This window comes from Schistocerca piceifrons, chromosome 1, assembly GCF_021461385.2.
Source record: "Schistocerca piceifrons isolate TAMUIC-IGC-003096 chromosome 1, iqSchPice1.1, whole genome shotgun sequence".
Lineage (NCBI taxonomy): Eukaryota > Metazoa > Arthropoda > Insecta > Orthoptera > Acrididae > Schistocerca > Schistocerca piceifrons.
This window is the reverse complement of record NC_060138.1, coordinates 618,901,912-618,927,518: the sequence shown is the minus strand read 5'-3', so window position 1 is coordinate 618,927,518 and position 25,607 is coordinate 618,901,912. Positions and strand designations below refer to the sequence as shown.

Below are 25,607 nucleotides of genomic sequence, written 5' to 3'. Positions count from 1 at the left end.
AACATGCTCACTGTAGTAACTATGTAGTACATGAAACTGATCCAAGTAACATGTTCGCCAGACCAATGTACATGGCTTGAGCAAGTTGTATGGAAGAAGCAGTATGTTGACACCATATATAACAAGAAAAAACAACCATACAGAAGGTGTAACATAAATGATACATGGAACAACTGATGTGAGCAGTACAAACTAAAAGGACATAGAGTGAGTCATTGCTCCTCCGTGCGTATATAGGCACGAGTTGCTGGTAGAGGGTACCATGCGCACACTTCCTACAGGTGTTCTCTAGTGGCCGGCCTACACTGATACAGCTGGTGTTTGGATTAACTACAAACGTGCCGTGACACTACCCTCGGAGCACTCACAATTGCAGGCGCTTGCAGCAGGATACAGTAATCTTCTACCTCGTGTGAAGAGGGTGCCCAGGAGACGCAGGTGGCCTAACGAGAGACACATCCATTGGAACTGGACCAGAGGCATCTGGTGCCGACAGTGGGAGTGGGACACTGTGCCAGGCAGGCATCAGGGCTTTGAGCCAGAGCGCACGAAGATGCAGACAATTCCAAGGGCAGTTGTCCCGTACGACACCCGATGACAGCATCGAGAAGGAGAGTGCCAATCATCAGCAGGCAAGCCACAATGCAAAGGAGACATAGCTGGACCCAAGGGCATCAATGGCTGTGGTGATGATGGTGAGGGGGGCAGGAGAGGCTGGAAAAGTAAGCTGTGGCAATGGAGCCGATGACAGAGATGGACCCATGCCAGGTGCCAGGAAGCTGACATCCCAAGGCATCGCTTGTGGAAGAGGCAGCCAATGGGATGGGGGCATCTCCACACCAGGCGATGATGGGCTCAAGGCAGAGGGTGGCAAGGCGGGCTACGGGGCTGGGGGCTGCACCAGCAAACTGGGAGCTTCTGGTGGCGAGTGGGGGCACAACTAATCAAAGAGGCACAGCACCAGCTCTTTGGCTGTACCCAACCGCAGCAGGTGCAAAACAGGCTGCGGAAAGTGGGAGAGCATGCTTGGTTGTTGGCTGTGAAGTTACTCAGTTGGGCTCCGCTCCTCCATAAGAGTGAAGTGACAGATGTTCAGAAAGCAGAAAAGGCATTGTCCAGGGAAAACTCACAACAAATTTTTTTCATTTGGGACTTGAATGTATACACTAATTGTTTCACCTCACTATTTGATTGATGGTGGAATGGTTGATCAGTAACATGTGCAATGCCATGATGGGAACAAAACAATTGAAAGGTGCGAGAAGCAAACTGGGGCCCATTATCAGAAACAAGTACAAACCAACCCTTCAAAAGCACACTAACTGTGACTTCAGCCAATGTCGACGCACACTGAAGAATATAAGGAAACCTTGAAAATGCATCCACAAATAAGAGCCACTACAAATTAAAGAAGGGACCCGCAAAGTCTACATAAATGCATCCCATGACTGGTGTGGAGAAGGCCGGGGCGACAGAGATGCCCTGGAAACTGTCTGCTGTCATGTGTACTGCTCACAAGCCAGGAAAAAAAAGACAGACAGACAGACAATTTCGCCATCAATCCCTGTCCAAAAAAATGTCTCCTAGCTAACACTCTAGTGCATGAAACTCCCTAAAAGCCCTGTTGGAGAAGGTGTAGAATTTTGCACCATAACACTGCGGGAACAACTACTCTGAGAGGGAGGTCTTACACAGACAACAGCAAAACACCATCAAAAACAGAGAAGCAACACCATAAGGAGAAATAGTTGCACAGAGGTCCAAAGCCCGACCCGGCGGTTTACCTGGCCAGCCTTGTTGAACAAACCGGACCACCTGGTGGAGAACCTGGTCAGCGGCAACGGCAGCTGCTATGTGCGAGCTTGTAATTGGGAAACCGTCAAATCATGAACTGCATTTCAATATCAAGATGGAAACAAAGCAATTCTTCACGAATGAAGATGGGAAGATGGCAAAAGGTGTCCACATTGGCATGTTTAGATGTAGATCAAAAATGGATTTCGTAATTGTAGTGAGACAAGAATGCTGCCTAGCATTGTAGACTTGTGGAGCCTTGTCAGGCAAGGAAGTGTGAGGGTTAAACAACGAAACCAAAGGTTTACGACCAGCAACAAGGTGAAACTTGGAGGCATACAAAAAAAAAAAAAAGTATGAAATTTTTGGAGAGCATAGACTATGGCAATAGCCTTTTTTTCCACATTAGAGTAGGAATGCTGGGCTGGAATGAGGCATTTAGAGACGAGTGGGACAGCTATCTTTATACCGATAGTGTGACAATATGTGTGCATCTGCACTATGCTCCCACCTACAGGCCACTCTGCACGCTGTTTGTAGCATGCTTACCAACTTACAGAATAATGGCACGAAATGTCAATTTGTTATTACAAATTTAAGGTTTTCATTTGACTCACCCTCATATTTGCAGCTCTTTGTCAATGCATCTGCCCATCTTCCTCCTTTTTTCTCAACCTCCTGACACTGTACCTGTTGGCAGCCTAGTCCCTGCACATTCCACCAGACAGTGTTCATCTCTCTCCCCACCTGTACACTACTATTCCTTCCTTTTCCCCGCCTCTTCCAGATGCTGCTTGCACCCCAAGTACATTTGCATTCTGGCCCAAGGTGCTGGAGTTGGCAGTCACGTGTGTATGAGGTGTGCTTGCTTTTTTGTGTGTGTGTGTGTGTGTGTGTGTGTGTGTGTGTGTGTGTGTGTGTGTGTGTGTGTGTGTGTGCGTGCGCGCGCGCGCGTCTTTTTTACTGATGAAGATTGTGGCTGAAAGCTTTATGTAAGTGTCCTTTAATTGTGCCTGTCTGCAACGTGACACGTCTTCTTTTCGGTAAATCACAATCTGTCTTTTCTTACATTGCTGAAATCCCTACCTGGAGTTTCCCTTGTTTGATTCATTTTACATTTCCATGTACGCTCTCTATCAGACATTTAACTATTCACAAACACACTCATAAACAAGTTTACAATAGTCATCTTTAATAAGACGTAATGCCACAATACTTAGAAACCCAGCTAGAAAATTTGAAAATAAGGCAACTTTGAAAAGAAGGCAACTTATGAGAGGACTCATACTATGCAGTTTTGTGCAGCTGTTGATGGACTTACTACAGAAAAACTGTTTTGAAGTTTCTGGAAAGTCTTCAAGACACTTTAGAGACCTCATTTCATTAGATGGCACTATCCACAATTTTCTCTGTCACAATGATAATGACACTGATGTGTAGATATGTGAGGAATATACATACAAAATTAAACACATTATACAGAAGTCTGCAAAAGCAATTGATTATATGCATTCAGCCTTAACATCGTAGATTAATATTGTGTCACTTACAGTGTCCATACAACCCACTGTACTCAAGTCTATCAAACTATCAACCACTAAGTTTGAATCCTTTTGCAGAGATGCCGATCCATTGCTTTCTACAATAAAGAAATATGTTTTCCTTTTGGGGTTTCTGTCAGGCGAACCAAAGTTGTTAGATGAAGTACCTCTAACAGCTAACATGTATGACGAAACAAATAAAATTTATTGAATCAGTACAGACATAGGAACCACGTTATACTGGTGCATCTCTATTATTTGGATGCACTAATGTCTCTACAGTCTCAGTGACAACTGAAACACTGAACTGTACATTCCTGGAATGCAACCACCATATTCAAGCAAAACATGCCCTAGAAAAAGCCATTGTAGCATATGGTAAAGTTCTCACTCCGAAAATTCTCTGAGAATTTCTTACTGAAATACGTCCAAAACGGGTTACCCATAGTAGAACTGTAAGAGATGTGCTGAAATTACTGAATGTTTTGGAAGTAGTAGTTCAAGGTGCTCTTGCTGCACAAAAGACTGGCAGATATCATCTAACATTCTCTAATTCCAAACCCACTGCAGTGACACTTCACATAAATTCAAAGCAAGAAAAAGACTTGCAAAAACCCAGACAAGAACTATGACCATGCTGTGTAATTTGTGAGGCTCACACTCATTGTGTCCAAGACTGCACTGTAGTGACTGACAACTAATAATGTATAGATAAGTTAAAGCAAGATAATCTCTGTTTTATATTTGTACATCGGCATCAAAGTACTAAAAACTGCAGTAGGAAGGGCAAGGTCTCACTTTCTAGTTGCATGAAACATCATCACAAAGCTGCCTGTACTGACACTGTTACTCCTGCTTCATCTTATCAGAAAGTTATCGTTACTTCTGAAGGGAAAAATCAACATCAATTCACCTGATTTTACTTATCTTCCGATAGCTCAAGTTTGGGTGATGGACAATGAGTATTAAGCAGACTTACTCATTCTTTAGTCAGTTGAGCTTCATTTCCAAGTTGCCAAGCTAGAAATTATAGAACATTGCAACCTAACTGTCAGCACCTTTGAAATGTCTTCCACAACTCCAGTGCACCTTATAGTCGTAGAAATCACTCTAAAGGGAATGTGGACCAATTCCATGACATATGTGAATGCATTTGAAAGCATATACTCATTTGCCGTGCAGCCAATTATACCTTCCAATATAAGGAAACTACTGCAAACCCGGATACTTCAGTTAGCAGACACAAACAATGACTCAGGTCTTCCTATTGAGATCCTTATAGGAACAGATTATTATTGGAAAATTGTTAAAGATTCTCTTTAGATTTGGCTAACATCATCCATTGTACTGATACCTTCCATTCTAGGTTGGATTCTTAATGGGAGAAAGTAGAAGAGTGGCCCCTTTCCCCAAAAAACCCTATGTTATGGTATGTAATAATCTTCAGCAAACAAAGAAGAAATTTATTTCACTGGAGAAAAACATAACAAAGAGCACCAACCTGAAACACATTTACAAGCCATAAATGAAAGGCCACATCAAAGAGAGATATGTGGAAGAAAGAGACATGAAATCGCACCTCCTGGACATACATCCAGTGACACAGTTTATCTGCCACTTCAGGCAGTAAATAAAGAAAAGTTTGATGTAATGAAAAGGAGGGTGGCATTCAATGGTTTGTCACGTGAAAAGAATGCTCATTCACTGAATGACTCTTTAGAAATAGGCCCCAATTTCCTTCCCGACATTATTTCAGTTTTACTGTGATTCCGTTTATATCCAGTGGTCTTAATTGCCACTATCAAACAAGCATTTTTACAGTTAGTTCTTCATGGGAAAGAAAGAGATCTCGTGGGGTTTTTATTTATTTAAACAGACCAATAAGGAAACTATATCACAATTGACAAAAAAGATTATGTATCACTTCACCAGACTACCTTTAGGACTCACCTGCAGCCCATTTCTTCTCGACGTCGCACTAAAAGAACTTGCTACAATGCATAAAATAAATTTTCCTTGAACCGTTTTACTTGTTGAAGAGAACATATACATGGATGATTTTGTAGCAGATGCTGAAGATGACAGCACCATGATTAATTTGTATTACAAGCTTATGGTACTCGTAGGACACTTCAGCTTACCAATGGCGAATGAGTCAAAAGCTCATGCCAACTGACTGAAATATGGCTGTCACAAGGTGTCATAAACTTTACAGATATGGAGGTACTAGGAGTCCTCTGGAACACATGGACTTAAAACATTATGCACAGCAATGTCGTTGACAATATTATAGAATGTCTTGCCACTAAGTGATAAGCATTTCGCAGTACTGCCAGATCCTGAGAGCCATAGGGTATATTGTCATCTGTGCCCTTCAATGGAAATGTATTTTTCCAGGAAATTTGGTCAGGAGGAACTGAATGGGACAAGCTCTTACCTGTTGACAGACAATGGAAAATATGGGTATCAACTTTACCACCATGTTCAAACATACACATGGACTAATGGGTTGGTGTTTCTGCAGGAACTGAATCGGAAGTCCTTTGTGCATTTCCTCCAATTCTTATAGGTAATTAGCAACTTTTTAGCTTAACAGATTAAAAGATAATCAGTGGGTTTAATTTAAATTTATTCGTTCTCTGTCTTGTGATACATTGCATCAGCCAAAATGCAGCCCCATTGTGAATATTGTTCTCAAACACGGGATGAGTTGGGTGACATTTGTAAGCACTGGACATCGCCCTGACTACTGTCAAACGACTGACAGCTGCTGTAAATTGGTGTGTTGGAGAGTCGTGTACCTGTGATACCTGTACTAGAGATAACGTAAATATTATCCTCTCCTGTGGATGCTGTCTCCTCTGCAGAAAGTACAGGATCTGTCTTTACTCATCCACCTGACTGCAAGTGGCATATCAATGGTAAAGGGTGGATGGGGCCAGGAAGGACTCAGGGTGTTCTACCAGTCCCCCTAACCAAGAAATCTGAGGTGTTGGCTTTCACTGAAACTGAAAATGAGTCAGTGGGACTCATTTCGCCTGCTTTGGGGAAACCTGTTTTGTCTGGTATCAGGAGTAGGCAGTCACAAAAGGGTAGGGGTCTACTAATTGTCAGGAGTTCAAATGTATGGCAAATGACAGTATCTCTTAGGCAAATGACAGCAAAGGACAGGAAAGGGCACCAGGTTCACTCAGTGTATATGCCTGGGTGTCTCACTCAACCTGTTGAAAGGCTATTCCAACAGCCACTGAGGGAACAGGCTGCAACCAACTGCAGATTGTGGCACACACTAGAACAAATGATGCCTGCCGTCTGTGCTCTGAGGTTATTCTTGGGTCATTCCAGTGACTGACAGAGAAGGTTGAGAAGACCACACTTGCACATGGAGTTTCGACGATGCTCACAATTTGCATCATTGTCCCCAGATTTGATTGTGGACCTTTGGATCTGTGATGAATGGAAGGGCTGAACCAAAGACTTCGAAAGTCAATGACAAGCTACACTGCAACTTTCTGGGCTAATGTCAAATGGTTGAGAACTGTAGGGTCCCCCTAAAAGAGTCAGGTATGCACTACACATCAGGGGCTGCTACTCAGGTAGCTGACTGTGTAAGGGTATACACAAGGGCTTTTCAGATTAGGCGACACACTATCCAATCCAGATAACAATAGCTGTAGGAAACCCCCAAGTACCAGTGTAAGATCGAAAGAGATATCTCCCACAGGTGAGAGTGTTAAAACCCTAATGGTAAACTACTGAAGCATTTGCAACAAAATGCCAGAGTTTGAAGCACTCATGAAAACCAGTGAAGCTCACATAATACTAGGTACCAGAGAGCTGATTGAAACCTGAAATTGATAGCAGTGAGATTTTTCAGGAAAATATCGAAAGGATAGGCAAACAGGAAATGGAGGTGGTGTACTTCTAGTAGACATGAAACTCAAATTCACTGAAGCTGCAAATGTGATTGTTTGAGCAACACTCAGTATGAGAGGTGGGCATACATTGATAATCCCCCACCAGACACAACCAAAAAATTTGGAGAAAACCTCATTTCACTTGTATGTTCCCCAATCATGCTGTAATCATCAGTATAGACTTTAATCATCCAACAATTAATTGGAAAAATTAGTGTTGTTATTAGTGTGCATGGTGAGACATTCTGTGACACTTTACTAAATACCTTCTCCAAAAAGTGTGTAGAGCAGATAGTTAGGAACCCCACTCATGATGGAAATATATTGGATCTAACAGCAACAAATAGACCTGCTCTTGGAGGATGTCCACAACGAAACTGGTATCAGTGACCATGATGTGGTTAGAATAGTTGACTATGTACTGAATAGATATCTACCAGTAGAACAATTAATAATGGGAGGGAACCTGCATGATATACAGTCCCTGTAAAGTAACGTCTAAAGAAACGAAAAACTGCATAATAGGTGTAAAATAAAGCATAAGGCTATAGATGAAGACATGTTGAATGAAACACATTTGGTTGTCAAGAGAGCGATGTATGATGCCTTCAATGAGTATCACAGCAGAATATCATCACATGGTCTTCCACAGAAACCAAAGAAATTCTGGTCATGTGAAAAGGCTATCAATGATACCAAAGTTAGTGTCCAGTTTCTAGTGACTGAGACAGGAAATGAAATTGAGGGTAACAAAGCAAAAGCCGAAATGCTTAACTTCATTTTCAAATGTTCCTTTAAAAAGGAAAACCCCAAGGAGAATTTCCCCAATTTAATCCTTGTGCCGCTGAAAAGATAAGCGAAATAATTATTAGTGTCAGTGGTGTCAACAAACAGCTGAAATCGTTTAAATTGAACAAATCTCTAGGTCCCAATGGAATCCCTGTTAGATTCTATATTGAATTTGTAGCTGCGTTAGTCCTTCTTCTAACTATAATCTACTGCAGATTGCTCAAACAAAACACTATGCCCAGTCAAGGGTAGTCGACGTGATCTGCAAAACTACCATCCAATATCTTTGATGTCGATTTGTTGCGGAATCTTTGAATGTGTTCTGAGGGATGGAACAGGAAAAAACCTTAATAACTGGTACAATAGGATGTACCCTCTGCTATGCATCTCATAGTGGTTTGTAGATGCAGATGTGCTTCCCAAGCATCAGAAGACGTCTACACAGCAGTCCCTTATGGATGGTACACCAAACGTGTCCATTTAGTGTGCAGCAGAAACAAACCTAGGTCCCATTAAGAGGATAACTCTTCCATGACTAAAACTTCAAGCAACACTTCTTGGACCATGACTAGTTCATTATTTCTGTAAGGCTGCAAGCCACAATGTGAGTTGTACAACACTGTGAGATGACTGAACTGAACAGTCTTAGGATGGATATGACATGACCCTAACTGATGGAAGACCTTTGTGTCAAACAGTATACAAAAACTAACAAATCTATCACACTGGAGACACTGCCCTGGTGAGAAAAACTCGGCTGATCTGCTCTCCAGAGATACCACAGCAAACAAAACTTCATTATGCTACTGTATGGTTCCATGAGCCCGTTCTGTCAACAAAGAAAGGAACATGGTAGCATGATTTATATAGGTGAAAGACCATTCTTTGCCAGGGAAGAAATTAACAGACTAGTTCTTCACAGTAAAAACAGTACTCCCTATTTTAATAGTTATGTGGTATATTAACTACTGCAAACTGCTGCAAGTCACAGGATGGACACTTGCTTCAAATGACAGTTAAATGAAAATGGGGCACCTGGTGAACTGACAGCATCAGACTTGCACAGAGCACTTACTTAATGGACTCAGGTTGTTCCACAACATTTAGTGATTGAACTGCGTGCTCTGCACAAAATTCAAAGATAGATTGTATCAACTTGTTCCTGGATAGTGGTCTTATTAGTCTCAGTGGACATTTGCAGTTTGTGGGATTACCCAGAGACCAATGCCAAACTATTCTTCTCAACTAATACAATCATTTCACCAGCTTACTGATCCAGCAGACTCATATTTGACAGCACCACCCTGGAGTAATGATAGTGTTAGCTGAACTGAGAACAGGATACTGGATTCTTAGCACTACACAGGTAGTTAAAAATGTTCTACACTGATGCCCATCCTGCAAGATGGTGAAGGGTCACTTTGCTCAACAGAGACTAGACTCGGTTACCAGTTGAATGAGTAGCATCACTGGAACTATTTGAAGTAATAGGTATTGACTTTGCTGACCCGTTGCACATCTGACAGGAACATACTAGAATAAGGCACATAGTGCTCTATTCACATGAACAATAACACATGACCTGCTACTGAAACTATGCTCGGTTATATCAAATGAAAAATTTCTTCGAGCCTTGCAAAGGTTTGTGGGAAGACAAAGAATGTCCAACACAATATATACTGACAATGCTGCTACCTTCCATTCTGTGCACACAGAGGTGAAAGAGCTCTGGCGTGCTCTCACGGGAAGAAAAACGTAAGAATATCTTGCCCAGCAAGTTATCAAGTGGAAATTCATTACCCCACAAATGCCTTGGTTGGGAGATGGTGGAGGCGGATGGTAGGATCTGTCAAATGCTGTCCAAGTAAGATTTTCTGATGGCTGCAATTGGATGACGAAGGTCTTAACGCAATACTGGTCAGCATAGAAGCAGCACTAAATACAATGCCAATTAAACAAGGGGTAGGGGAATCTGAGCCACAGATGCCAGCACATTTCCTTGAGGAACTCAACAGTGGGACCTGGTGCCTTAGAACAAAGAAACACATACCATAGTGAGTAGAAGAGAAAGTTTGCCGACTCTCCTAGTTCACCGATTCCACTGCAAGATGTCACCTGCGCTGTTTGTGACCCAAGGAAGTTCATATTACCACAGCAATTGCAGTACATGAACTGATTCATTCAAGAAATTTATATAATGAAATGATAAGAATGTGGATATAGTTAACTAACCTTAGCATACGTCAGCTGTCCATTAGTTTAAACAGTTTCCAGGCAGTCTTCGAAGTTTTTGAAGACTTCAGCTCTCTCCGAATTTGTTTAAGACCCATGAAAAACTGGCATTTCAAATAATGAAGAATCAGCTTAGGAATGATGTCCATCACATGATCTTCACACACCCAATTTTAGATATTTCAACACTAATGTCATCCAAACTATTTAAACATTCATAAAAAAAAGTGTCGTTCCATAAACTGTTCTGAAGGAGTTTTACTGTGATGAATTTTTCCACCTCGATAAAAACACAGAAGGTGTCTTTCAATGGGTATGTAAGCAATGTCTTTCCTGTAGAAGAGCCATAATCATTACTAGACATCAATAAAGAGAGTGGCTTCTCAGATGAATTCCCATTTGGAATTTTTATTTGTCAAACATCTAACATCCCATGACAAAAAGCATACTTCTGAAATAAAACAAGAACTCCCTCTTTAAAAGCCCAATGCCCAAACAAATCCAATTTCTCTTCACCATTTACACTGGCTGAATTGGATGAGGCCTTGAAACAAACGAAACATGGTAAAGACCCTGGTCTGGCTAATATACACCCAGAATTTCTGATGAACATGGGTAATGGTGAAAAAAAATTGCTGATCCACTTCTTCTCAAACATCCTAGATAGTGGATCACTGCCCAATGAGCTAAACAGAACAAAAATTGTGGCAATTTTGAAACCGGGTAAACCAGCTGACCACCCACAAAGCTCCAGACCAATTTCCCTTTTGAGCTGTACTTATAAACTCTTGGAGAGTCTCATCTATAATAGAATTAGCGGCTTGATCCACGAACATATTCCAGCTGAGCAAGCGGATTTCAGGTCCCAGAGAAGTTGCTGCGACCAGCTAGTGTCCCTAACAACTTTCATAGAGGCTGGTTTCCAGAAAAACATGAAGACATCTGTTGCGTTCGTAGACATAACTGTGGCATATGACACAGTCTGGAGATAAGGGATGATATACAAATTACTAAAATTTATCCAATGCCAAAAAACTGTAACTCTCATCAACACCATGATGTTGTTGTTTTTGTGGTCTTCAGTCCTGAGACTGGTTTGATGCAGCTCTCCATGCTACTCTATCCTGCGCAAGCTGCTTCATCTCCCAGTACCTACCGCAACCTACATCCTTCTGAATCTGCTTAGTGTATTCATCTCTTGGTCTCCCTCTACGATTTTTACCCTCCATGCTGCCCTCCAATACTAAGTTGGTGATCCTTTGATGCCTCAGAACATGTCCTACCAACCGATCCCTTCTTCTAGTCAAGTTGTGCCACAAACTTCTCTTCTCCCCAATCCTATTCAATACTTCATCATTAGTAATGTGATCTACCCATCTAATCTTCAGCATTCTTCTGTAGCACCACATTTCAAAAGCTTCTATTCTTTTCTTGTCTAAACTATTTATCATCCATGTTTCACTTCCATACATGGCTACACTCCATACAAATACTTTCAGAAATGACTTCCAGACACTTAAATCTATACTCGATGTTAACAAATTTCTCTTCTTCAGAAACGCTTTCCTTGCCATTGCCAGTTTACATTTCATATACTCTCTACTTCGACCATCATCAGTTATTTTGCTCCCCAAATAGCAAAACTCCTTTACTACTTTAAGTGTCTCATTTCCTAATCTAATTCCCTCAGCATCACTCGACTTAATTCGGCTACATTCCATTATCCTCGTTTTGCTCTTGTTGATGTTCATCTTATATTCTCCTTTCAAGACACTATCCATTCTGTTCGACTGCTCTTCCAAGTCCTTTGCTGTCTCTGAGAGAATTACAATGTCATCGGTGAACCTCAAAGTTTTTATTTCTTCTCCATGGATTTTAATACCTACTCCAAATTTTTCTTTTGTTTCCTTCACTGCTTGCTCAATATACAGATTGAATAACATCGGGGAGAGGCTACAACCCTGTCTCACTCCCTTCCCAACCACTGCTTCCCTTTCATGTCCCTCGACTCTTATAACTGCCATATGGTTCCTGTACAAATTGAAAATAGCCTTTCGCTCCCTGTATTTTACCCCTGCCATGTTTAGAATTTGAAAGAGAGTATTCCAGTCAACATTGTCAAAAGCTTTCTCTAAGTCTACAAATGCTAGAAACATAGGTTTGCCCTTCCTTAATCTAGCTTCTAAGATAAGTCGTAGGGTCAGTATTGCCTCACGTGTTCCAACATTTCTACGGAATCCAAACTGATCTTCCCTGAGGTCGGCTTCTACTAGTTTTTCCATTCGTCTGTAAAGAATTCGAGTTAGTATTTTGCAGCTGTGACTTATTAAGCTGATAGTTCGGTAATTTTCACATCTGTCAACACCTGCTTTCTTTGGGATTGGAATTATTATATTCTTCTTGAAGTCTAAAGGTATTTCGCCTGTTTCATACATCTTGCTCACCAGATGGTAGAGTTTTGTCAGGACTGGCTCTCCCACGGCCGTCAGTAGTTCCAATGGAATATTGTCTACTCCGGGGGCCTTGTTTCGACTCAGGTCTTTCAGTGCTCTGTCAAACTCTTCATGCAGTATCGTTACTCCCATTTCATCTTCATCTACATCCTCTTCTATTTCCATAATATTGTCCTCAAGTACATCGCCCTTGTATAGATCCTCTATATACTCCTTCCACCTTTGTGCTTTCCCTTCTTTGCTTAGAACTGGGTTTCCATCTGAGCTCTTGATGTTCATGCAAGTGGTTCTCTTATCTCCAAAGGTATCTCCTTACCCCTAGTGAGATATGCCTCTACATCCTTATATTTGTCCTCTAGCCATCCCTGCTTAGCCATTTTGCACTTCCTGTCGATCTCATTTTTGAGACGTTTGTATTCCTTTTTGCCTGCTTCATTTACTGCATTTTTATATTTTCTCCTTTCATCAATTAAATTCAATATATCTTCTGTTACCCAAGCATTTCTACTAGCCCTCGTCTTTTTACCTACTTGATCCTCTGCTGCCTTCACTACTTCATCCCTCAAAGCTACCCATTCTTCTTCTACTGTATTTCTTTCCCCCATTCCTGTCAATTGTTCCCCATATGCTCTCCCTGAAACTCTGTACAACCTCTGGTCCCATCTCCATAAATTCCCACCTTTTTGCAGTTTCTTCTGTTTTAATCTACAGTTCATAACCAATAGATTGTGGTCAGAGTCCACACCTGCCCCTGGAAATGTCTTACAATTTAAAACCTGGTTCCTAAATCTCTGTCTTACCATTATATAACCTATCTGAAACCTGTCAGTATCTCCAGGCTTCTTCCATGTATACAGCCTTCATGAACAAAGTGTCAGCTATGATTAAGTTGTGCTCTGTGCAAAATTCTACCAGACGGCTTCCTCTTTCATTTCTTAGCACCAATCCATATTCACCTACTACGTTTCCTTCTCTTCCTTTTCCTACTACCGAATTCCAGTCACCCATGACTGTTAAATTTTCGTCACCCTTCACTATCTGAATAATTTCTTTTATTTCATCATACATTTCTTCAATTTCTTCATCATCTGCAGAGCTAGATGGCATATAAACTTGTACTACTGTAGTAGGCATGGGCTTTGTATCTATCTTGGCCACAATAATGCGTTCACTATGCTGTTTGTAGTAGCTTACCCGCATTCCTATTTTCCTATTCATTATTAAACCTACCCCTGCGTTACCCCTATTTGATTTTGTGTTTATAACCCTGTAGTCACCTGACCAGAAGTCCTGTTCCTCCTGCCACCGAACTTCACTAATTCCCACTATATCTAACTTTAACCTATCCATTTCCCTTTTTAAATTTTCTAACCTACCTACCCGATTAAGGGATCTGACATTCCATGCACCGATCCGTAGGACGCCATGATAAACAATAGACATTTCCATGTTTACTTGGGAGAAAATGTGAGCAAGGAGAGGAAATTAAGTAATGGTCTGGCCCCCCTATTATTCAACCTATACCTCTCTGATCTACCCATACCAGGTCAAAAAAATTCTGGTACGCAGACAATATCACTCTTGCTTGTAAAACCAAGGACCTAGGACAAGCCGAGACAATTCTCACAGAAGATCTAGCCATTATGAGCACCTATTTTAGAATATTGCGACAAACCCAGTACAAGTAAAACTGAAGTATGTCCATTCCATTTAACAAACAAACAAGCTAATGCGGAGCTCAGACTGAAACTTAATGGAAACACTCTTCGCCTTATCAAGTACCCTAAGTACTTTGAGTCACCTTTGAATGCACCCTTCCACATGGAAAGCATCTTGAAAATACTGTTGCCAAGATAAAAACTTGTAACAATATCATTCAAAAATTGTGCGGAATGATGTTGGGAGCTTCAGCAGATACCTTGTGCACATCATCCATTGTGCTGGTCTCCTCAGCAGTCGAGTATTGTGCCCCATTGTGGCTAAACAGTTAAAAACTAACTTGATCGACACCCAGTTGAATAACTGGGGCAATCCGACCAACACTGATTTATTGGCTTCCTCTGCTGAGTAACATCTATCCACCTGCAATCCACAGAAGAAACGATGCCTTGCTTAAGGAATACCGCAAGATACAGAAGAACCTGGACTTACCCATACAGGAAGACATACCATGTTTACAACAAAAAAGACTCCGTTCAAGAAACCCACCAATATGGCAAGCAGAAAAGCTAGATGCCAGTAATACTGTGGGTGAGAGACCTGTGGAACCAAAGCTGTCAACTTATTGAAAATCCTGAAGTGTGTGAGTGGTTCCAAAAGTATAACTGTGATACTGCTAGCACAGAACTCGACAGGAAACTGTGTGTCAAATTGAACAGAGCTCACACTGGGCATGGACGATGCGCAGACACTCTTTACAATTGGGGTGTTGCAGAGTAGTCTCTGGTTGTGACTGTGGGACTCCAAACCAGAAAATCAAGCACATCAGAGATGAATGCCCTTACGTTCCTGTCAGGGGAGTTGGAGCGACCTCATGACAGCTGATGGTACGGCCTTATATAGGTTAGAAACCTAGATATTGACATTTAATTAGTTTTATATGTAGTTTTGTATTTTCATATTCCTGTTATATATAGTATTACTGATGTTATGTCTGTAATTTTAAACTGCATGTGAGGTGCACGAATAAATAAATAAAATTCCATTTAGAAGGCATTTTGTGAATCTTCTTGTGTGATGCACCACATAACCTGCCAGATGATAAACTAAACATTTTTTTGCCGATGAACTTCCAAGACTCTCCGGCATATGTTATGGATCGTGTTGAGTCTCTGTCGAATTATGTGGAACACACGGCATGTTTTTAATTATGTCTTTCCAGTTCCAGAACTCTGTCTCTCTTCACTGCTGCAAATTTCTAGCTATTGTCGACATAAATAACAAGCCATATTTTATACGTGACATATAAGTACTCTCTCTTTCTTGTACAGTGAGTTTGTACTTACACTTTTATACAAAAAATTTTTTTCCTTAAATTTGTACTTATGTTATAAGCCACTTTAAATATTTAATTTCTGATGAAGGCGCTCGTAGAAGTGTTAAAACCTGGTCAAAAAGACTAAAAACTGTGACCGGGGGCTTATTTAGTTTAATTTATAAATCGTCATGGAACGAAGCAGCTATGTTTAAAACTCTGTGATGTACATAAGGTCATGAATATAAAAATGTTTTATGATGGTAAGTCACAAACAGACAGACAGAGACGCACATGTGCGCCCACACACGCACACACACACACACACACACACACACACACACACACACACACACACACACACACACACACAAAAATCTTTATTTTAGTAAACTAAAGTGCGCGTCATATATCTTGGCGGCCGAGTTTAGGTTCGTTCTGCGCATCTGACGTCACAAAACACAGTCAGCCAATGAACAGAGAACGATGTTGCCAGATCTCGACAGCAGTGCAGAGCACGGACAAGTGTCTTCAGTTTTAGAAACGTTCAGTCATAAATAAAGTAATAGAACAAAAGCAATGTCTTGATAGCAGACTTTCTTTTACAGAAAGTTTGGAAAAAGCATTCTTTATACCAATTGCTTCATATTCTATTAATTAATTAAACCAAACAACCAATAAGACTCCTAATTCAGGCGATAGCAAGGAAAGGTGTTTGTTTCAATCTCACGAACTGCTTTTTCGCCATAAAGAACAGCGGTAATTGTTTATTTCCTATTGTACTTCGACGAAGCGGAAATAATTCATAGTCATACCAACAGTGTTTATAAGTAGTTGCGTGAGGTGTTAGAGTCCTTATGGAGTTACACTGTTCGATGAGCTGAGGTAGCGGAACGGTTAAGGTGTTGGGCTGCCAAGTGAAAGGTTATGAGTTCAAACCTTCTGTGATGCTTGATATTTTCTTTATTTAAAAACAATATTGGAGTGCCTTACTTCACGAATTTTATTCGTTTGAATGAAATTTCTAGTGCTTTGCCTCTTCATTAACTTTTTCGCTGCTGCAGACACGTGCTCCCCGCATTCCGCGCTGTGCGCGATTTTGTCATCACTGCACTTCTCGCCTGTGCAGACACATGGTGTTCCCACTGCTTTGACACACTTATCATTCGATTTCACAAAAACTATTTGGCCAAAAAATTTGAATTTTACACATCTTCTTGCCTGATACCTTCCCCCCATAAATGACTTAATTTTGTTTTGGTGAGCAGCATTAAATGTAGTAAACTATTGCACGAAATTTTGAAGAGTTTGCAGAGGTAAAAGTCCATAGCGTATGCTTTCCGTATGGTCGATTTTAGTTGCCACAATGTTGAGAATGAAATGTGGACAAGATACCTAAATTTCATATAATATTTACTGTATAACAATATCTCATTTAATTTAAGTACCACATAGGTGTCGTATGTAATATTGAGAAATATTCCGTCTTTCGCGACTGTAATAAAAGTTTTCTATACACACGGCGCGTTTGGCTTTATTTTAAAGCACTTCCATCGGTGAAAGGTATGGCACATACACAATGATATTCATGTTCTATTTCTTGTTTTTGTTCCACAGTCGCAGTTTTACCAATGGTATTGAAATATATCCCTCTTCTGCAACTGTAATAAGCGACTTATTTAGACAAGACGCGTTTCTCTCTTTTGAAGCATCATAAGAGGACTGTATTTTGTGTCCTCCATTGCCAAGTCACCTTTCGTAGTTTTGTGCTGCGGTAGCACAATATTCAACGTTTGTGTTGGCTCATCAGTGTTTTAGCAAATAAATGCTGTTTTTGTGTGTACCACACACAAAATTATATTTGACATAGCTCTGAGCACTTCACTGACAGACGGTATATTCAAGTCCTAATGTTTTTGTAAGTCCACAGTTTTGTTTAATGTATTTTGTCTACTTCCTTTTGATTGATTGAAGTGCTTTAAAATAAAGCCAAACGTGCCCAGTGTAAGTAAAACTGTTGTTACAGTCGCGAAAGGTGGAATATTTCTCAATATTACATATGACACTTATGTGGTACTTAAATTAAATGAAATATATAGGTATCTTGTCCACATTCCATTCTCAACATTGTGGCAACTAAAATCGACCGTACGGAAAGTATACTCTATGGACTTTTACCTCTGCAAACTCTTCAAAATTTCGTGCAAAGGTTTACTACATTTAATGCTGCATAATAACTGCGTTGAACATCGAAAGAAAATTAAGTCATTTATGGGGGGAAGGTATCAGTCAAGAAGATAGGTAAAAATCTAATTTTTGAGCCAAATAGTTTTTGTGGAATCGAATGATAAAGAGTGTCAAAGCAGTCGGAACACAATGTGTCTGCACAGGCGAGCAGTGCAGTGACAAAATCGCCCACAGCGCGGAATGCAGGGAGCACATCTTAGTAGCAGCGAAAGGGTTAATGTGGCCGTGGTGGCTTTACTTCATGAACTGCGCGCTCCCCCCTACACGTAAGCTTGCGAACTATGCTATACTATGGCGCTGCTTCTATTGGCGCGTGCATCGTGTGCAACTGGCAACGCAGCAATCTCCAGCGTCTGGGCGGGCATGCGCGAGCCGCCAAGATAAAAGAATTGAACTATAGTTGCTTATGATTCATAAAGCATAAAGTTCATTATCTTACCTTCAAAGACTTGAAGTTTACAGTTAACCATGTTACTCATAATCTCTTCTGTATGTATTTTGGCCAGTTTCTTAAAACACGTAATGGCTTCAAGCCTAAAATTTTGAAATTAAAAAAAATTAGAACTGATGTAACTATTCATTTTCTTCTATTTCGGGTCCATCAACAGGATAACATCTGGGTGGGTTAGCAATAATAATTAAAGAAATAATTGTTACCTTAACTTTTTCTTTCTCGATTGTTTGAGGCAACCAGCTAAAATGTCATACAGCTTACAGCGGCTATTACTATCTAAACAGTTAATAATAATACTCAGTCCACAAAGAGCTTCAACTAACACCTCTTCATTTTCTGTCACAACTGCATCTAAATATAAGGAACACAAATCTCTACGAATTTGCAGCAGTTCTTCTGCTTCTGAAATAAAAGTAAAATAAATGAGAATAGATACAACCATTTTATAGGAAAACACACTACTTTATTTTACTGCTTCAGAATCATATAAATACCTTCTGATACCAGGCCTTTGTTATTGCAGACATTAAGAAAATTCGTTATAGTTTGCAACACAAGTGCTTTTTCAGTAAAAGTCTGATCTCTGTAGTACTGTGTTTGAAGAACTGGTGTAATCTGTAATCATAAGTTCAAATGATCTTTAGTGACAACAATTTTTCTTTCCTGGAACAATATGAAACAAGTGATTACTCATAACCATGATCACAATGTAGAACAAACCTTTCGGGCACTAATTTAGTCAACTAGATCAGATAACTTAAGACACTGAAAACTGTAAGAATGTCCATGAATAAAAAATGAATACACATTACTTCATCACTAGCTTTTAAAACAACATGGTTTTACTAAGTTATCAGGAGAAAATTACACAGAGCAAAGAACTCATTTATTGTCACGCTTTTTCTTGGCACTCTAGGAAACTTTGCATTAACACCTGACATTATTACATATTTTGGCACAGGGGCAGTAACAGCATCTCAAGATCACCATAAAAGTCAGGTGTATATAAATTAAGGTTGCTGCAAACAATGACAAGGATCACTGAAACAATGAAAAATCTGCAAGTGAGAATTACATGCAAGAATAAAATACATTATGCCTGAGCTGTATTTCTGCAGCCTGGTTGGGGTGAAGGGTTGTGTTGGTTGGAGAGGACAGGGGGGAAAGGAGTTGGGGAGTGGGAGGGAGGGTTGTGGAAGGCTGGTTGACGCGTGGAAGAGAGGCAGCAGGTGCACAGTATAGGAGTGTGACACTGGTGCCAGCATTCCCAATCCACTGTTCCACATCGCTTGTTATCATGTGCTGCACAAACCCACCTCTGCTGGAGCAGGTGCCTGGGTCGCATTCCTACCCCTGCATCTGCTGCCTCCCTCCCAGTCATCATCCATCTTTTGCGTTCCCTCCCTCCTACTCCCCACCACCCTTGTCGCCTTGCCCACTCCATTCAACACAACCCTTCACCCCACCTGAATGTAGAACTGCAGCCCCAGCACAGTGTACTCAGTCAATGCAATGTAACCGTACAAGTCTGTGTGTGTGTGTGTGTGTGTGTGTGTGTGTGTGTGTTGGGGGAGGGGTTTGTTTCAGTCTCTTTCATGCACCTTTCAATAACTCAATGTCACTGCTATTCAGTCATTAGCTAGTTTTGCTCCTAAAGTATGCATTATTATGTACATACAGATAAACAGGGACGGTATAAGAGAACAGAATTTGGAACAATTAATATCCTCTGCACACTCAAATATAAGTCATTAGCTACAAATGGTGCTTCAGTTATACTTTTTGTTCTGCAAAGTTGTGCCATAATTTGTAATGAAATGCTGCAGGTTCTCCTTGGACGGTCTGCAGCACTTAGCAGTATGATATAGTGGGACTGTACTATGAACAAGAATATGGCTGTCACTGCTGGCTACTGTTCTTACATAGGAGATGATGATGTTTCAGTTGTTACAGAATAAAATAATAGTGCTAGAGGCTCTTCAGCTATTGCAACTTATTCCGTCTATTGTAAAAATGCAAACAGCAGGCTAGCTGCCTATGAGTGATATCAGGTAAAGATACTGAAACAGTGTGCATGAAATGTCTGACATTTGAGCTGTACTTTAATGGTTAATAAACCAAATGAATTGTTACTGAGCTATAATTTCACTATTGTTATCAGTAGAGAGTAAAAAGGGAAGATATATATTGCCTTTAAAAAATTATGGTAAGTCTGCTCCATGAATGAGAACTATATCAATTCCAAACCAAAAAGTTTTAACTGCTCTGTTACAAGGAGAATATGGATTCGTGCAGATAAATCTGATACAAAACTGTCTTTAAAACCTACGAAGTGGAGCAATTACAATAACACCTTAGAACAGCAGAGGTGGTTACAAACTGTTGAACCTACATGTTTTCACCCACATGTTACATGGTATTTTATCACCAATTGTTATAGGTGGTATTTTCTGCCAGTTATATCATATGTCAAAATTCAATAAACAAGTATTTTGATCCACAAGTCTGAACATAGGCTGTACCCAGTGAGTTCAATGATTAACTGAAGAGACTACTGAAAGGCATCTCTGCCTAGAAAACTGTGATGGTCTTTGGTGGACTTTTTGTTGTTCTTTTGCTTGTGACTTTAAAGTGATTCTGTTTCCTTTCTTAACAAACATGGTCAAGAGTTGTGTTGCATATCGATGCAGTAACTGATTGAGAACAGGAAGTGTATTCAATTCCATCTGTAATATACACTCCTGGAAATGGAAAAAAGAACACATTGACACCGGTGTGTCAGACCCACCATACTTGCTCCGGACACTGCGAGAGGGCTGTACAAGCAATGATCACACGCACGGCACAGCGGACACACCAGGAACCGCGGTGTTGGCCGTCGAATGGCGCTAGCTGCGCAGCATTTATGCACCGCCGCCGTCAGTGTCAGCCAGTTTGCCGTGGCATACGGAGCTCCATCGCAGTGTTTAACACTGGTAGCATGCCGCGACAGCGTGGACGTGAACCGTATGTGCAGTTGACGGACTTTGAGCGAGGGCGTATAGTGGGCATTCGGGAGGCCGGGTGGACGTACCGCCGAATTGCTCAACACGTGGGGCGTGAGGTCTCCACAGTACATCGATGTTGTCGCCAGTGGTCGGCGGAAGGTGCACGTGCCCGTCGACCTGGGACCGGACCGCAGCGACGCACGGATGCACGCCAAGACCGTAGGATCCTACGCAGTGCCGTAGGGGACCGCACCGCCACTTCCCAGCAAATTAGGGACACTGTTGCTCCTGGGGTATCGGCGAGGACCATTCGCAACCGTCTCCATGAAGCTGGGCTACGGTCCCGCACACCGTTAGGCCGTCTTCTGCTCACGCCCCAACATCGTGCAGCCCGCCTCCAGTGGTGTCGCGACAGGCGTGAATGGAGGGACGAATGGAGACGTGTCGTCTTCAGCGATGAGAGTCGCTTCTGCCTTGGTGCCAATGATGGTCGTATGCGTGTTTGGCGCCGTGCAGGTGAGCGCCACAATCAGGACTGCATACGACCGAGGCACACAGGGCCAACACCCGGCATTATGGTGTGGGGAGCGATCTCCTACACTGGCCGTACACCACTGGTGATCGTCGAGGGGACACTGAATAGTGCACGGTACATCCAAACCGTCATCGAACCCATCGTTCTACCATTCCTAGACCGGCAAGGGAACTTGCTGTTCCAACAGGACAATGCACGTCCACATGTATCCCGTGCCACCTAACGTGCTCTAGAAGGTGTAAGTCAACTACCCTGGCCAGCAAGATCTCCGGATCTGTCCCGCATTGAGCATGTTTGGGACTGGATGAAGCGTCGTCTCACGCGGTCTGCACGTCCAGCACGAACGCAGGTCCAACTGAGGCGCCAGGTGGAAATGGCATGGCAAGCCGTTCCACAGGACTACATCCAGCATCTCTACGATCGTCTCCATGGGAGAATAGCAGCCTGCATTGCTGCGAAAGGTGGATATACACTGTACTAGTGCCGACATTGTGCATGCTCTGTTGCCTGTGTCTATGTGCCTGTGGTTCTGTCAGTGTGATCATGTGATGTATCTGACCCCAGGAATGTGTCAGTAAAGTTTCCCCTTCCTGGGACAATGAATTCACGGTGTTCTTATTTCAATTTCCAGGAGTGTATATAGCGTGTTCGAGAAATTCGAATCCCATGAAAAGATATCTAATATCTTTCCAGTTTTGCTCGTTCATGTTCAGAGCTTTTAAAGAAATCGGTGCATACAGTACAAAGGGAATACTGAACTCCATCAAAACATGGCATCACTTGTAGCTCTCAATTTACAAAAGACAGCTATATTTTCGACCAAGAGCTGATAGACAGGTGTTGTAGGAAGATGCTATACCAGGTTTATTCAGTTTTCCTGGCCATTTGCAATTGAAAATCAATCAGACAAGGCAACTTGTTTGGAATAAATCATCAGTTTCTGAGGTAAAACCATGTTTTTAACTAGCAAAAGGATACACATTACTGTTAATGTGTCTTTCTGAATTTTTAGAGCTTGTAATTTTTGCTGATGGAGTCTTTTAATTTTGTTTCAGGAAAGGAATTAGACGCAAACCACAAATAAATTGTGTGAATTTGATGGCAATCATGAGAAGTGTAATGCAAGTGTTCAGACTGATGTCTCTCTCAGAATTGTGGCCCTTAGGAAAAAAGTGAGACGATTGCAGATGAAACTTAAGCAGTGTGAAAAAAAGGTGGAAACAATGGCAGAATAGATTACAGTCCTGAAAAGAAGAAACTGTGTAAATGACAGTCTGGAAAGAGTTCTTCAGGAACGTTTTAGCGACATTTCTTTAGACTTTACAGCTACCCAATGGGAAACCAGTGGTGCAAAGAAGCAACCCAGGCAATACAGTAAATGGACCAAACAATTTGCCCTCACTCTGCATTTCTATTCTCCTATGGCATATAGATTTGTACGCTCTACGTTTCTTTTGCCCCAACCCAGCATTCTTCGTAGTTGGGTGTCATCAGTAAATTGCAAACCTGGCTATCTAAAAGAAGTTTTAACTATGTAAAATATAATACAATTGAAAAATGATACCTTAAAGAGTGTGCACTTATTTTTGATAGTTTGTCAATTAGGAAGCAACTTGTGTGGGACAATAAAAAAAGTGCATGCAGGCTATAATGATCTGGGCAACATTGTGAATATAGATGAAGAACTGGCTACTGAAGTTTTTCAGATGGTGTCGTATACAGAAAAGTTTAAATGCACAACGGCATATTTAGTTGTGAATAAAATGTCATTAGATGTAATGGCTGAAACTGTGAGAGTGTGTACACTGGAACTGTTTTCTGTATTTGTTCTTATGAGGTCAGTGACATGTCATGGCACTGCTGTCAACATTCAGACACTGAAAAATCTTGGGTGCTCACTGAATCAGGAAAATTTTGCCCCTTACTTCAAGCATCCTGCCAATGACAGTAATGTTCATGCAATTCTTTATACATGCCCTACTCTGAAATTAGTTCGTAATACTTCAAATGAAAAGAAAATTATGAACTGTGAAGCTGGAGATATGAAGTGGAACTTTATTTGGAAGTTACATTATCTGCAAGAGTGTGAATCTTTAAAATCTGCCAATTCTGTCTCTGGTTTACATGTGAATTTCTGAATTTATTTATGTATTCTTCATAACTACAGTTTATTACCTAAAAAGCTAAAACAGGCCATACAAATCACATTTCCTTGGATAGTTATAAGTTATGTATTAATTATTTATTTCTGATACTTAATTTTTCTAAAAAAAAAAAAAAAAGGACTAAACTTCAACTACTACTACTATTACAAAACTACATTAAAACCCTTAACCAATTACCCAGTAACTAATCTACTACAAACACTAGAGTTTGTTCTCTCTTTTTTCATTTATTTTGGTGCATTTAACTTGTACATGGTTGTTTCCACTACTGGATCCGCCCTCATGGTACCATGGTCAACAGCCATAGTCTGCTGGATTCCTTGCGCGTTGGGCAGCACATCAGCAACGTTTCCATTGAAGCGACTACTTCCATCCATCACTGTTACTTCTTACAGTCCGCACTTCCATAACCACTTTCACTAATGCAATATAGATTCTGGAGACAGTATTTCACTTGGTGGTCGCCAACCTTAATCTTTTGTACATTGTCTAGCCTGGACGGAAGCATAATGACTTATGGTTGAATGCCTCGTGAAGTCTTCCTTGGCCTTCCAAGACGCACCAGGTCGACTCAATCCTCAGTGCAGCTTTGGGATTCCATATCCTTAATACCTGACATCCATTACCCATTGCATCTTCATAGAGTGTAAGCCTCACAATGCGTGTTCCGGAGTGCCCACACTGCCGCAGGCACAGCTATCACTCATCTGTCTTCTGATTTTGTATAGATATGTGGCATAAGGGCAATGGCCAGTCAGGTAATGCATCAATCCACTTGATGGGTTAAGAAATCTCATTTTTAATCTCTCCCTGGTGTTAGGGAGAAATTCATATATTCTCCTGTCAGTGTCCGAAGTGCCCCATTCATTCTTCCTCAGTTGCACAGTTGTAATATGCGATCTTTTATTGCCTTTTCAAACTGGCCTCAGTTCCAAGCATCCTTCATACTCTACTCCCATTTGATTGCCTTTCTTTAACCAGTAAAAGGCTCCCCTTGCCCAAAGCATCATTTGGGGTATTGCCTTAGGCCCCTGTTAATCTTAGTAGCAAGCCTCGTTGAACTCTTCTAACTATTGATGCTGAATTTTAAAATAAGACAATGAAAGTATCTTAGCAGCCCAGACAATGAGCTCCAGTGTTGCTTATGCCATTGAATTTCTAGAGAGTTCCCAGCACCCAGATTTTCAGATGCCTCCGCCACTTCATCAGAATTATTGATAAACTGTTTAATGAGTGCAACTCTAGCAATGTTCATGCTAAGGGCTTCAAACAATCTTTGAGAGCTGAAAATGTAAATTATGGACTAATTTTCTTTGCTGTGCACAAAACTTCCTTCAAACATTAAGCATTGATGGTGTGTGCATTAGTACACCATGACAAACATTTGTGCTGGGATTTTTGATGTGCATACATGATATTAGAAATCCGTCCCAGGGGTTTCTGTTTTGGGATACTGAACCCCTAAAGTATTTTTTAACGTACAAACTCTCACAAGATCATCTAGAACTCTTTCTTTCTT

The 25,607-nt window shown here is 41.1% G+C and overlaps 1 protein-coding gene across 1 annotated transcript in view; it reads right to left on the bottom strand.

The window, feature by feature from the left end:
* The window catches only part of LOC124804190 (MMS19 nucleotide excision repair protein homolog), a 228,194-nt gene that overhangs the window by 108,200 nt on the left and 94,387 nt on the right, over nt 1-25,607 (bottom strand). The window contains exons 8-10 of the mRNA XM_047264733.1: nt 18,896-19,016; nt 18,605-18,803; nt 18,387-18,481 (exon numbers count right to left, since the gene is read on the bottom strand). Of these exons, the coding sequence (XP_047120689.1) occupies nt 18,387-18,481; nt 18,605-18,803; nt 18,896-19,016 (415 nt within the window). The remainder of the gene's footprint in view (nt 1-18,386; nt 18,482-18,604; nt 18,804-18,895; nt 19,017-25,607) is intronic.